Source organism: Cornus florida, unplaced genomic scaffold, assembly GCF_030987335.1.
Source record: "Cornus florida cultivar Cherokee Brave unplaced genomic scaffold, ASM3098733v1 CherokeeBrave_3.0.0_Hap2_Chr11, whole genome shotgun sequence".
Lineage (NCBI taxonomy): Eukaryota > Viridiplantae > Streptophyta > Magnoliopsida > Cornales > Cornaceae > Cornus > Cornus florida.
Window position 1 is genome coordinate 28,188,332 of NW_026775581.1, and position 13,668 is coordinate 28,201,999.

The 13,668-nt window shown below is 36.0% G+C and overlaps 1 protein-coding gene across 1 annotated transcript in view; it reads right to left on the reverse strand.

Moving 5' to 3' along the window:
* Nucleotides 1-13,668, reverse strand: part of LOC132286866 (bifunctional D-cysteine desulfhydrase/1-aminocyclopropane-1-carboxylate deaminase, mitochondrial) — a 47,656-nt gene that overhangs the window by 21,176 nt on the left and 12,812 nt on the right. The window contains exons 5-8 of the mRNA XM_059789276.1: nt 10,099-10,190; nt 9,045-9,137; nt 1,719-1,776; nt 1,523-1,636 (exon numbers count right to left, since the gene is read on the reverse strand). Coding sequence (XP_059645259.1) covers nt 1,523-1,636; nt 1,719-1,776; nt 9,045-9,137; nt 10,099-10,190 — 357 coding nt within the window. The remainder of the gene's footprint in view (nt 1-1,522; nt 1,637-1,718; nt 1,777-9,044; nt 9,138-10,098; nt 10,191-13,668) is intronic.

A 13,668-nucleotide genomic window follows, 5' to 3' on the forward strand; every position in this document is an offset into this window, starting at 1 on the left:
CAGGGTTTTCTGACCGGCGAGAGGTGTTCCAGGGTTTTGAGTGACCTGAGAGACTGTCTCAGGGTTCTGTGACCCTGAGACTGGGAGAGGTGTCCCAGGGTTTTGAGGCATTAAGCTTTTCTTTGGCGTGATAAGGGTGTTAATAAGAAGATGTACCTTCTTAATTGGTCCACGGTTTCCATGCCAAAATGTGAGAGTGGTTTTGGGTTGAGGAAAGCAAGGGAGATCAGTAGATCTGCTCAATGTGTTTTAGCTTGGGATTATGTCCAAGGTAAGGACAGAAACTGGATTAACTGGTGCAAGAGAAGGTATGCCCCCAATACTTCCTATTTGGAAGCCATTCCTGTCCAATTTTCTTCACCTTTATGGGGTACTAGCAATGGATTCAGATTATTGAATGACCATTGGTTACATAGACAATCCTTGGTCTCCAGATTTGGTCACAGAATTGTAAGATATTTTGGCCTTTGGAAAGACTCCCAACAATTGCAGCTATTCTTAATCAGAGGAACTGGGTTAGACAACAAAATCTAACCAATATGGATGCATGGAATTTGATTAATGTTGTTCCCATTTCAAACAGAGAGGATGTCATGTGTTGGGCAAGTGGTAGACGCTCTTTCAAGGCCATTTGGGAGGTCGAGCTAAAATTCCTAGGGTTCCATGGTTTTCTCTTGTTTGGAATAAAGGGAGGCCAAGAACGTCTGTTACCACAGTTTTGGCCATTTTTGACAGATTGCCAAACTTGATTAATCTTCAAAAGAGGGGGATCCATTTGACTGCAATTTGTCATAACTGTATGGGAGATCGTGATTCAGTGAACCACCTTTTCTGGTCTTGCACCTTTGCCTATGAGGTTTGGGCTTGGATTTCTGAGTTTGCAGGCTGGAATATCTCTGAAGTTTCTGCCTTAGATCAATTAATCAACTGGCGTGTCAATTCTTTCACACACAGCTCTAAAAGACTAGTATCTTCAGAATGTTCTTTACTACTGCTCTGTGGGGATTGTGGAGAGCTAGAAATCTGAGGTTACATGATGGTTGTTGCATTCCTGCAGCCGTTGCTGCCAAAATGGCTGTTTGTGAGGTCTTGCATCTTGCTGCAGTTTTTTAGTTGATTGGAATGTCTTGTAGTTGGTTGCTTGTATTCAGCCTTTTAGTTTTTCTGTTTTCTTCTTAGGGGAAATGGACCTATTTCATTTCCATTGCTATATACATTGGGGGTATGCCTCCACTTTAACCCTGTACTTTATTGTTTTACCCTTTTAATACAGAGCCATATGGGAAAAAAATTACTCAGTATCAGAAGTATATCTAGGAAATTATTTTTTTCGCATGGAAAAATTTAACTATAATAACCACATGCAGAAATTTTTTTACATAGAACAAGGTCATGTGCATGCTCATCATGTAAATGTATATAATTAAAATTCCACATATAAGAATTACAAGGTACACTATCAAATAATATCTAATTTAATACTTTACTAGTATCATCTAGGCTAATTAAAAAAATTTCTCACATTTTGAATGTTTACTATATCTCGTGAGCTAACACCTGCTTGGAGTCCATCAAGTAAGCCTTGCACATAGTCATAGAAGTAATCAGGATCATCACATACCGCGAATGCATGAACCTAAAATCAACACTACTCATCAGTGAAGTTTATTGTCACATCAATGAGAACAAAAGAGGATCTATAGAAAGAAGAGACATACTTTCGCATTTAATTTACTCAGCCATGATCCCAGCGACAAACCAGCAACGCTACCCCCACTAGAAAACATGTTAACAAGAAACATCAAAATAATTATCATTTCCTTTGATGTAGAAGTATTGCATACTGTTACCCGAACACATTGGAAGAGAAGAAATACAGGAGAAATATGTAAAGGCTTGAATAAGAATGATCACCCATTCATAGTTTTGGTATTTATATATTAAAAGAGCACATGTTCAATATTACAGGAAATGAAAAAAAAAAATACCGCAGATTCTATGCCTAAATATATGTGTAAATAGAGTCAAATCCCATGATTCTTGGCTAACATGGCAAATCCCATGATTCTAGGCTAACATATCTTGGCTAACAGTAAGATATATAAATATTTTGATATAAAGTATTTTCTGAGGCTGGGAAAACTATACCAATTATTTTGGCACTACGGTAAACAGAACACAGTTTCTTCTTTCAATTCAGTCCACTGCCAAGATAATAGATCACAGATAAGTGTCTAAAATGCTCCAAGTTCAAAATAAACTGGACCGAATTACAGATATAGACAACCAAAACATGTCCAGAACACACGTGTGAGACTGTCCAACATGGCCAAAATAATCTAAGGTAGGAGTCTCTATGCTTTATCATCTACCAAAGCTATCACTACATACATAGGTCAAATACAAAAGGCAGACCAACCATGAGCTGGTTGCAGGTATAGATTTCAGACAGAAGTTTCAATAAAAAGGATAAAGGTCAAAAACTTCTGCCTGCAACAGTTCTTCCAACAGTCTGCACAGGATTATCATTGGTTTTAAGAAAACGTTTAAGATAAGAGTTGAAAAAAAAAAGTTTGAAACAGATAGACCAACATCTGCACGGACAACTTGCTTTTCATTGTCAAGAACCAGAGGAGTGGATGCCATGTAAAATATAGGAAAGTTTCTAGACAATTAGGAGTTCAAACACTAGACAGAGTATGTGAGAAACAGTTTCCAGTTGGTCGCACGCACTTTGAAGGATTATAATAATATATTTTTTCCAGATTGGACCTGTTTGTTATTAAACCTAATTTTGAAAAACTTTGAAAGGAGTCAAATGCTGGATAATTTTTCATATAAAAATCAAGAATACAATTTTCTTGTTATTTGACGGATTCCTTATCATAAAAAGAGAAAAATATAAAATTATTTAACAAACATCTCATTTAGTGCACAATTTGCACTAAGCTATCAATAAGGATGCCAAGATTAAAGAAATGAATGAGTAACCTTGTAAAGCTTATCTCCATTTTTCAGTAACATCAATTGTGGTGCACTAAGCTATCAATAAGGATGCCAAGATTAAAGAAATGAATGAGTAACCTTGTAAAGCTTATCTCCATTTTTCAGTAACGTCCATTGTTTACATGATACTAAGATTCATCCTGTGCTAATGTCCTCAACTATGAACACAAAAATATTACATTGAAAAAATCAGCAGCAAGTTGGTTTTCCAAAACAACCAAACAGTTTAGCACTACAGCATCTGCAACCTTTTTCTTTCTTCCTCTTTTTTTAGTTCTTTAGGGTAAAATCATTGAAACACGACCAAATTTTCGGAAGCAATGCACCTATAATTAGATAGACACTAAACTCAACAAAGCCTTTTGCTAATTAAGGGCAGGCTACTCATTATTTGTTCTGAAATATTATTGATAACAAGTTTTCATGCAAGGTTGAGATTGTATATTTCCACAATTAAATCTCCCATTTATATTACAGTCGTGACTACTTACTGCTGCTAAAGAAATTCGAGGTTAAACTAATACATTAAACTTACTGTTAGGTCAATAGGACTGATGTTGGCAAATTGCATGAATCAAAACTAGAATCTATAACTTTGTTTTATTTTTAACTAGTTTATATTTTTAAAAAGTTAAGTGTCATTGTAGTTACCTCTTGGTCATGGTCTAATATGGAAATTTAAGCTTTATTCATATTCATAAGCATTCATTCAATTAGGGTTTTTCAAATTTACATGTTTTATGCATTCAAATATACACGTCCATTGGCCTTCAATTGACTGATCAATCAAATGTGTTTTGGCTGATATAGAATAAAATTTTTTGGGTGATGCTGCATAAATATCATTCATTTATGCGCATATTTAATCAAAAACAGTAGGATGACTAATTCTTTAATTTAGATGTTCTTAAAAGAAATTGCTTAGCTTTATATTGAATGATGTTGTGATGTTGTGGCCCGAATTTGGTTTTGGGTCGCTACCTGATGACCCGTTGATTGAGCTTTGTGTGGGTCCAAGCCTATGACGCAACGACCCATTGATTGAGCTTCCGGGTGATGTTTTTGACCCTTTTTTGCTTGCAGGTCATCAAGCCAATTCAGTATTCTCTTGTAGCCCAATCTATAAGGGCATTTAGGGTTTGGAGTGGGAGATTGAGAGACACTAAAAATCGTACAAGAGAGAGAGAGAGAGAGAGAGAGAGAGAGCGAGAGCGAGAGCTAGTGTTTGGGGGCTGAAACTTGTAATCTCCTAATTTTTGCATAGTGAACCTTTCGCCAGATCTTCACCGTGGATGTAGGCTTTGCCAAACCACGTAAATCTTTTTGCATTTTTTGTGTGGTATGTTTATTTTTCTGTCATGTTTCATGATTTATTCTTGGGTTTGCTGCGTTTGTCGTAATAGATGTATTAATACTTTGATAGTTAAATGAAATTGATAACATCAGCTATAAACCATACATGGGCTGTGATATTTGAGACTTTTCGTGTTCAACATAAAATAAAAAATGTCTATATTTTTACATTAATTATAGTTCTTACTGTTCGGGCAGCGAAAGTGTGCGAACATCGAAATCCAATGAAAGACAGCAAATCAATCACACACAAACACAAGATATAACATGGTTTGGCCAAAACAACCTACATCCAGAGATGAGAAGATATCCCATTATGATTCTGTCGAGATATCACAGCAATAAAGTACCAACAATGCTTACATGCATTTTCACTATGAACCACTCCATGAGCATGTTTCCTCCCAAGTAGTGCCAATAGTGCTTTTCTACTCTAACCCATCAACTCCCTTGTGAGACTACATCTCTCTCAATCTCATAAGTCTCAACTCATAATGTGGATACCTATTTATAGAGTTCGAAACCCAATTCCATGTTGGACAAGGATTACAATTCCTTGGAGCCCAAGACTTGTCTAGCAAGAAATTAATAAATAAAATATGACTCTAAAATAGAAACCTAATTAAACTAGGAATTTGATACATTAGTCCTAACAATGTCCTCCTTGGCTCAAATTCCATCCCACCAATCATCTCTTCCCACGGAATTGATCAGGACAATTCATTGAAATTTCAATCTTGCACACAAACCAAATCACTCTTTAGGGACTTTCACCAATAGACCGTTGCTATGACCATGTCTTATTTAGTGAATTTTGCTTAAGGAGTCGGTTCCTCCTCAGCCTCATTTAAGGACTTTCACCCAAGGAGCTAGTTCCTCTTCCTTTGGATTGCATGCCAAGATGTCACGATCCACCTGCAAAATTGTGATTGTCTACACTGTACGCAGCTCGATCAGTCAAATCTCCAAGGCTCCACTTTAACTACTGGAGCTCCATGCCATGTAAGCATCACAATTTTTTTTACCATCGTGACCAACTAAGCCGATTGACTCCACTTGCAACTGAACCCCGTTGATGACTCGTTGAGAATCCTTGTGTTTTGTGGATCTCCTTCACCCACGGCTCTGATACCAATTTGTTGGGGCAACTCAAACGTGCAACCATCGAGATCCAATGAAAAACGATAAATTAATTACACACAAGCACAAGATATAACGTGGTTTGGTCAAAACCAGCCTACATTCTCAGATGAGAAAAGATTCAACTATGATTGTAGAGACCTGGACTTCTTTTTTATTTTTATTTGTTTTTATTTATTTTTATTTTTTATGAGTTTGGTTATGATTTGGTCGTGAGAACCTTCACTTAAGAGTGTGTGGTTATGTTTCTTCTTTTTCGGGTGCACATTTCATTCGGGTGTGTGGACCCGGGGCGGGTTTTGGACTCGAGGTTAGTTGGGGGATACATATGAGAAGAATGAAATGAGGGAGTGCCAAAAAGGTACTTTCCCTAAAGTAGGTAGGAGGAAGGAGCAATTAAGCAAAGATGTGGGCTAAGTTTGTAATTTGAGAAAGTGGATGGCTATAAATAGAAGAAGGTGAGAACATGGGGAAATGCTCTCTTGAACCAAGACATATTTAATTGGGTGCTCTATTTTAATTTCTACCCCTTGGCTACATTTTGTTAAATTTGTGCAGTTTACTATATATTTGGGTTGGGTTTATGGATATATGTATTGGGATAAAAATGAATGCTTTTATGGATTTATTTTAGGGATTCGATGTGAATAAAGAATTTACTGTGCTTATAATTACATTTTGAATTATGTATGATCATTTTAGAGGCCTTCGTACATGTTTCATGCTAGTTGTGTGGATTTAGAGTTTGTGAGGGAACAGGAATTGTGAGTTGTGAGGATGCAGGAATTCAAGACTGGTCAAGTTGGACCGGTCCAACATTTCTGGACCAATCCAACAGAGTCTGGTTTGCGAAGGATTTTAAGACTAATCAAGTTGGACCGGTCTAACTTTTATGGATCAGTCCAACTCTGGCAGAATGTTAACCAGAGGTTGTTGTAACCTGTTTTGGTGGAGTTGAACGGATTAGTGCGGAGACCTTTTGTTAAGTTATTTTTTTATGTGTTTGCGTGCTTGGCTAGGGGGCATTGATTAAATTTGGATTTAATTGTCCTCCTTTTATGGCAAGCCGGGTCTTTAAGATACTTATAAGAAAAAGAAAAAAAAAGCCGGGTCTTTGGGATTCAGGGTGTGACAATGATTCTGTATAGATATTACAACATTAAAGTACCAACACCGTCATGCATTTTCACCATGTACCATTCCACAAGCCTGTTCCCTCGCAACCGGTGCCACTCTGTGTTTTTCCTACTCTACCAACCCATAAACTACCTCTACCATCAATTCCCGAACAAGACTACATCTCTCTCAATCTCATAAGTCTCAACTCATAATATAGGTACCTATTTATAGAGTTCCAAAACCAATTCCTAGTTGGACAAGGATTACATTTCTCTGGAGCCCAAGACTTGTCTAACAAGAAATTATTAAATAAAATACAACTCTAAAATAGAAACCTAATTAAACTAGGAATTTGAGATACAAGTCCCAACACTTACAATTGTGACATCACATTTTATTCACAGTTGAGATAATGACTCAATGATATCCTTCACCCACTCTATTTTCCGGTTTGATGAATGGTCTGGTTTTTTAAATACTAATTTTGGCGTTGAAAGATTTTCCCTTTGCTAATAGAACAGCAGAAAAAACACCCAAGGAAGGGGAAATTATGGGTTGAATTCTTACTATTAAATTCAAATATATATATATATACACACATTTATCTTGCTTTAATATAGTCACCTCCATCAATTGTAAAATGATCTATATCAATGTAATGCCTATTGGGCCATCTATCATCTTCAATGCTATAAATATCGTCGCTCAACTACTACGCCTTCACTGTTGATCTCAAGACACCAATCGATCTACTTGACGATTTGTTCCAAGCAAGTATTAGCAAATATTTAATTATTGCTGCCTATGTGCTTGGCCAACATTTCTTCGTCTCTTGGTATTCTTGGGGAGTTTTTGATTCTTACTTTGATGCATTTAGGTGATATCAAATGAAATTTCATACTTCAATTTTATTGACACAAAGTTTATATTCTCAAATATAGAAACTTAAATGTGATTACCGTAATTCAAAAAGGCACTCTCCTTACTATAAATATCGTCACTCAACTGCTACACCTTCGCTGTTGATCTCAAGACACCAATCGCCTACTTGACAATTTGTTCCAAGCAAGTATTAGCCAATATTTAGTTATTGCTGCCTATGTGCTTGGCCAACATCTCTTTGTCTCTTGGTATTCTTGGGGAGTTTTTGATTCTTACTTTGATGCATTTAGGTGAAATCAAATGAAATTTCATACTTCAATTTTACTGTTACAAAGTTTATATTCTCAAATATAGAAACTTAAATGTGATTACTGTAACTCAAAAAGGCACTCTCCTTACCATCTGATCCTAGTTTTTTCTCAGTATCTAGTATGTTTACCTTCTGGATTCTAACACAATTGAGCTTAACATATTCAAACAATTTATTGTTTCAAGAAAACAAAATTAATTTACAGTTATGCAGGACTTGATTTCAGTAGCAACCACCATAAGGTGCCCAGCTAAAAGTAAAAAGCAAATAGTTTGCTTTTACTTCATTAGGTGTTCCAATCATAAAACAGCTGATACTGAAAGAGTGTATTTTGTATTACCTATTTTGTTAATATTGGTTATAGAAACAGAGGATGGAGGTAACTGTTAATTGGTAGTTCCAAATTCCTTATTCCTTAAAAATGTTTTTCAGAGAAAAGCTAATGAGATGAGATGGTCTGCCTAATTTCAGCTTCTTTGATATTAAAAACTTCAAATTGTTTAGAAAAGGTACATATAATAAAAAGGTTGAAAAGTGATTATATCACACTAATTCTTGGCTCAACGATTCCCATATTGTTAAACATCTAGTTGCAGGTCAATGCCAAATACGGTTAAATATGCCTCTTGTTACGACAAAAACAGCAAACCAAGAACAAATCATGACAAAATAAAAAGCACGCGGCACGCCACACACAAAGAACACAAAGATTAACATTGCTCGGCTTAAGACTAAGTCTACGTCAATGGTGAAGATCCGACGAAAATCAGGAGATTACAAGTTTCAGTCCCCAAACCCTAGCTCTCGCTCTCGCTCTCGCTCTTGCTCTCTCATTCCTGTGATTTTCAGTGTTCTCCCATTGTCCCACTACAAACCCAAAGTGCCCTTATATGCCGGGCTACAAGAGAGTACTAAACAGTGTCCATGACCCGCAAGAGAAAAATGAGTCAACAAAATTTCTCAGGACGCTACCCTCGGGCCCCCAGATCTTTGGTGAGCTTGGGCCCACATAATGCTAACTTTTGGGGTCAAAACCCAGTCACAACGCAACCCGGGCTGGAACAAAATTTGGCCCACAACATAACACCTCTTATCACCCAAGAACATAGAATATTGTGAGATTACTTTGTTTACTTAACACAAGCAGGCACTTCTTAGATCGTAGTCAAAACAGATAAAATCCTAAAGAAAAAAACCTGCTGTAGATTTGAACTTTTATAGATAAGAGTAAAACCTTCCACATGCAACAATGATGTCATCAAAACCTACTTTGCCAGTCCCTGTCTGAAGCTGCTGCTCAATCTCTCTAATTGCTTCTATATAGCCCCTGAAACAGAATGGAAATCTAATATAAATGCCATGATGTAGAAATGGTGAAGCAATCAAAATAGGGTTGTTAGCTTTCTTTTCTATTTTCCCCTTTCCTGTTTCACTTATTCTTAATTACTGATGCACTCATACTTTGGAGCATAGAATACCAAAGGAAAATCTCAGAAAACCACTATCGTTAAGCTCCCCTTATCTTCTTCAGACTATAATATACAGATAGAAAGTACGAGAAGACAATTCACAAATAATTATCAAGATATTAGGTTATTTGTGCAGCTATATGCAGTAAGGCTTAGGTTTCTTCAGCTAAGAAAATTAAATTTACTCCAGCAGATTGACATCTTCAATCTGAGTGGTCTCCCTGCAACTATATTTCAGTAAAAGCTCTAATAACCAGGTTCTTCTTCCACTGGTGCTGCTTTTCATACTCTGATATCTTGAATGAATTTGTTTCTGCTGCTGCTTTGCTTTTCACTGCTGCTAAGTTGATTCAAATGACATCAATTTATCCCATATCGGTGAAAGATAGTTTTTTCTTGTATTCTTATATAGTTGATTCAGCATTTAGAGGCAGCTTGGGCATGAAGTTGGACTGTGACACTTCTTCCAGGCCTCAGCTATTGGGCTAGGCTACCCTTTGGTTTGGAACCCCGAAAGTTGTCACAAGTCATGTGTATCCTTTTTGTGGTCCTTTTCGTAAAGCCTATTGGTTCATACTCTTGAGTTTCCTGTTTTAGCTTCTTCTGGCAGTTGCTCTTCAGCTGGCTTTGTTTGGCTTAGCACTCCTTCTTTGTAGTTTTTGACTTTAGACTTTTGAAAGTCAGTTGTTCTATTGTTTCACTATTACAGGATTGATTCTTTTAGAGATATTCAACTTACCAAAAGAAATACTGCACAAACAAGAAAAACATCCAGGAAAGACTATATGGAACAACAAAATATCAGAAGCCCAATTTTACCAGGTTCCAAGGGAATTTGATCCGCCAACAGGAATGACATATGGCCTTCTTCCTTCATTCAACAACTTTTCTTTCAGTAGATTAGTAAGAGTCTGACATCAAATTGACAAAGAAAAAGTCACATCCACAATAAAAAATGATCAGTTTAGTCATAGAATTTAAAAAATTAAATTAAAATCCTTGTAGTAAACAAATGGGACTAATCAATAAACTAAAGGTGCCTCCTCCAGTAGTGACCAACACCCTATTAAAATTAGACAAAGCTATGAGATATAATTATTTCATAAATCTAAAATGTACGTATGTATATATATATATATATATATATATTAATGTGTATATATTTTAAGCTTGGTCCCTGCAATGTTGGTTACATATTATATACACATACGTAGTGTGCATTTCAGGCTGGATTAATTAGATTTAAATGGTCAATTTCATGATACAAATATTGGGCACCTCAGTTTGAATGTTGCCACTTGGAAGTTCTTATGTAATTGTTGTCAAGTACCTAAATTCTGTAAATTAAACAAACTTTTGAAGGAAATTATATATTAGAAAAACTAATTAAAAGAGGGTTGTAACGCAAAAAACTTGGAATATTATAAACTAAATGAATTGGTGTGGGCTGTCCTTGATTTAGAAAGCATTGGATCAGATTATTGGGGTGCATCTATATGGAAAGAAAGTACCACCAACTCATTTTAATTTTTCCTTTACCAGCAAATAATTCCCACAATGCTCCTGGGGAGACTTCAACTCTCCATCATCTGCTTTGAAAGGAGAGCAGATACCACTGCCACATGCCTTGGTGAAAGATCACCAACATGCAAATATATATAGGATACATATGTATTTTATCAATTTATAAGAATTAATTTGGAAGTAATATCTGTAAGGAATATATTTTGAAAGAAGATATTTTATGAATGGAAAGAAAGAATAAGCTGCTCTGGAAATAAAATCATTTTGTAAGGTAAACATTTTAAATTAAGAGAAAGTTATAAAAGATTAATAAGATTTATGTTGAAGGATTTATATATTTAAGATTAATAAGATTTATGTTAACCCTCTCTAACAGCTTAAGCTTTTGGAGTAGATGGTAGTTAACATGGTATCAGAGCCAAAGGTCTCGAGTTCAAACCTTACCGTCACCCTAATTAAAAAATTGAAAAACACATGTTGGACCAAAAGAATGCCACACGTGAGGGGGCGTGTTGAAGGATTTATATATTTAAGTTACACCCTCTCTAACAGCTTAAGCTTTTGGAGTAGATGATTATGGTTGCATACAATAGCCTTACATGGTGAATAAATAAGGAAGTTGGTGTCTTCCCAATTGAAAAAGGAAATTGATGACTGTAGCTTTAAGATTGAAATCTTAAACTATCAAAATATATAGTGGTCTTTTCTGGTGATCTAAACAAGAAGGAAACTTCCATTACAAAACAGTGTCTGTGTGTGCACGGGTGTATATATATATAATACACATCTATTTGCTACATGTCATGCTGCAAAAGTGAACTATGGGCTTTCTTGAAGATTCCATGTGGCTCAATGAAAATGCCATGTAGATGGCCATCTCAGTAATATGTGGAGGGGGGGTCAGATAACCACAAAAGTCAATCTGATTTTTGTGTGATTATTGCTGAGGAATCATATACAAATTATTTCTTCCCACTCCTTACACTGAAAGGTGTGAAAGGATTTGTCACCCATGATAACATCCCCAATACCACAGGAGTTCCCTTGTTGCTTAATTTGAAATGATGATCATCTTGGCCTTGATTTTTGAACGTCAAGTGAAATAATCCTACTATAATAGGAGGGTAATGTGACACTTGATCATCCTGGATAAAATTTCAAACAAAGTGTTGGACAAAAAAACTCTCACTATTGCTATTCAAACTAATTACAAAACTTGTAACTGCTCCATACATAATCTCTGTACCCATATACATAAACTAAACCTAATCCACGTAGAAACTTAAATCTATAAAGCTAGTACAATTAAAATATTACTAGCCTGGAATATTTTTCTTTGGTAACAAATTCCTAAAATTATCTAAAGCACCATCTAGAGTCAAGTGCCGAAAGCACCCCTAATGTATACTCCGCGTAGCACTTTCACCCCTATTTGAAAAAGTGTGCTAATAACCCCCTTATCCTTTTAACATTGGGCAGAAACACCCGTCAAACAGAAATTTGACATAAAGTAATGCGGTAATGCCCGTTTTGCTCTTTTACTCTTCCGAAAATGCCCAAGGGTAAAGTGCCAATGTCCTTATTCGCCACACTGTAACCAACTTATTTCCATGTTTTTGCACTTTGATCCTTGAACAACCTTTGGTCACTGTAGATTAAGCTCCCGATGAGCCTTAACTGCCGCATAATACTTTTCTTATGTGACATACAGCAATATGCTGTGGATTGTCTCCATAATGTAGTTCTGGGATCACACGACAATCTCATCACATCTCTTTCAAGGAATATGCTGTTGAAAGGTGATATAATTCATGTCTAACCCATCATATATTTTTCCATTTAACAAAGATTATGAAACCTGGAAACAAGATCTGCAAATGATCAGATGATGGTGAAACCTCTTGCATCTTCTTCCAACTGTGTATTTAAATTTCTGTTTCTTTTAAGCACTCTGATTGTACTTTGCCCTCCACCCCACCCCCCAGGGTGTCGCCACATACCCAAAAAAAATTCCAAAACCATGTTCACCTTTCTCAAATCATGATTACTTTCAACTCAAAATTTCCGAAGACCTGTGTAACCAATCAAAAGATTATACATCTATCCAAATTTGACATGCAGCTCAAGGGGACTCAAGAGCGAATGCTGAAACCAGTCAAATACATTTTTAAACCAGTTTGTTCTGCTGTAACTATTTAGGTTCAAGAGAGGGGACATACCCGCCTATTTGAAGTGGCTCATATCACACTTGAAATGCATTTTCTGTTCATCCGTCACTAAATCTAAGGATCAAATAATTAAAACTACTAGTCCAGCATCGCCTCCAATTCAAAAAGGTTCTCATAACAATCTTTACCACATTTACATGGCCGTACTACCTTCTAATAAAATCCATCATTCCCTAAAACTAAATCGATGTACACAAAGCGATATTAGAATTTTCATTTTACCTCAATAAATCACACAATTAACCAAAGGTTTCCCTTTAATACCATACTAATTTTTATATATATTACATATTATTTAAGGTAAAATGGGTCAAGAGTCGAATTGGATTAACTTGACAAGATTAATTAACGAGTCAAATCGTGTCGAACATGTGAGCCCCAAATCTGAACACGACACAATTAATTAAACAGATTAATCAGCTAGACTTGATTATGATATGAACACGATTAAAGTTAACCCAAACCCACTAATTTCATGTTGGTCTCGACTCTTGAGTCGCATCGACGGGACAAATTTTGACACCCCTAATCATCAATAATGGAAGTATCCTTCATCTTGTAGGACACTTATAAACATTCGTGGGACTTCCAACTTCCATGTCCCAATTAACAATTTTGAGCTAACCATCCTAGTCCT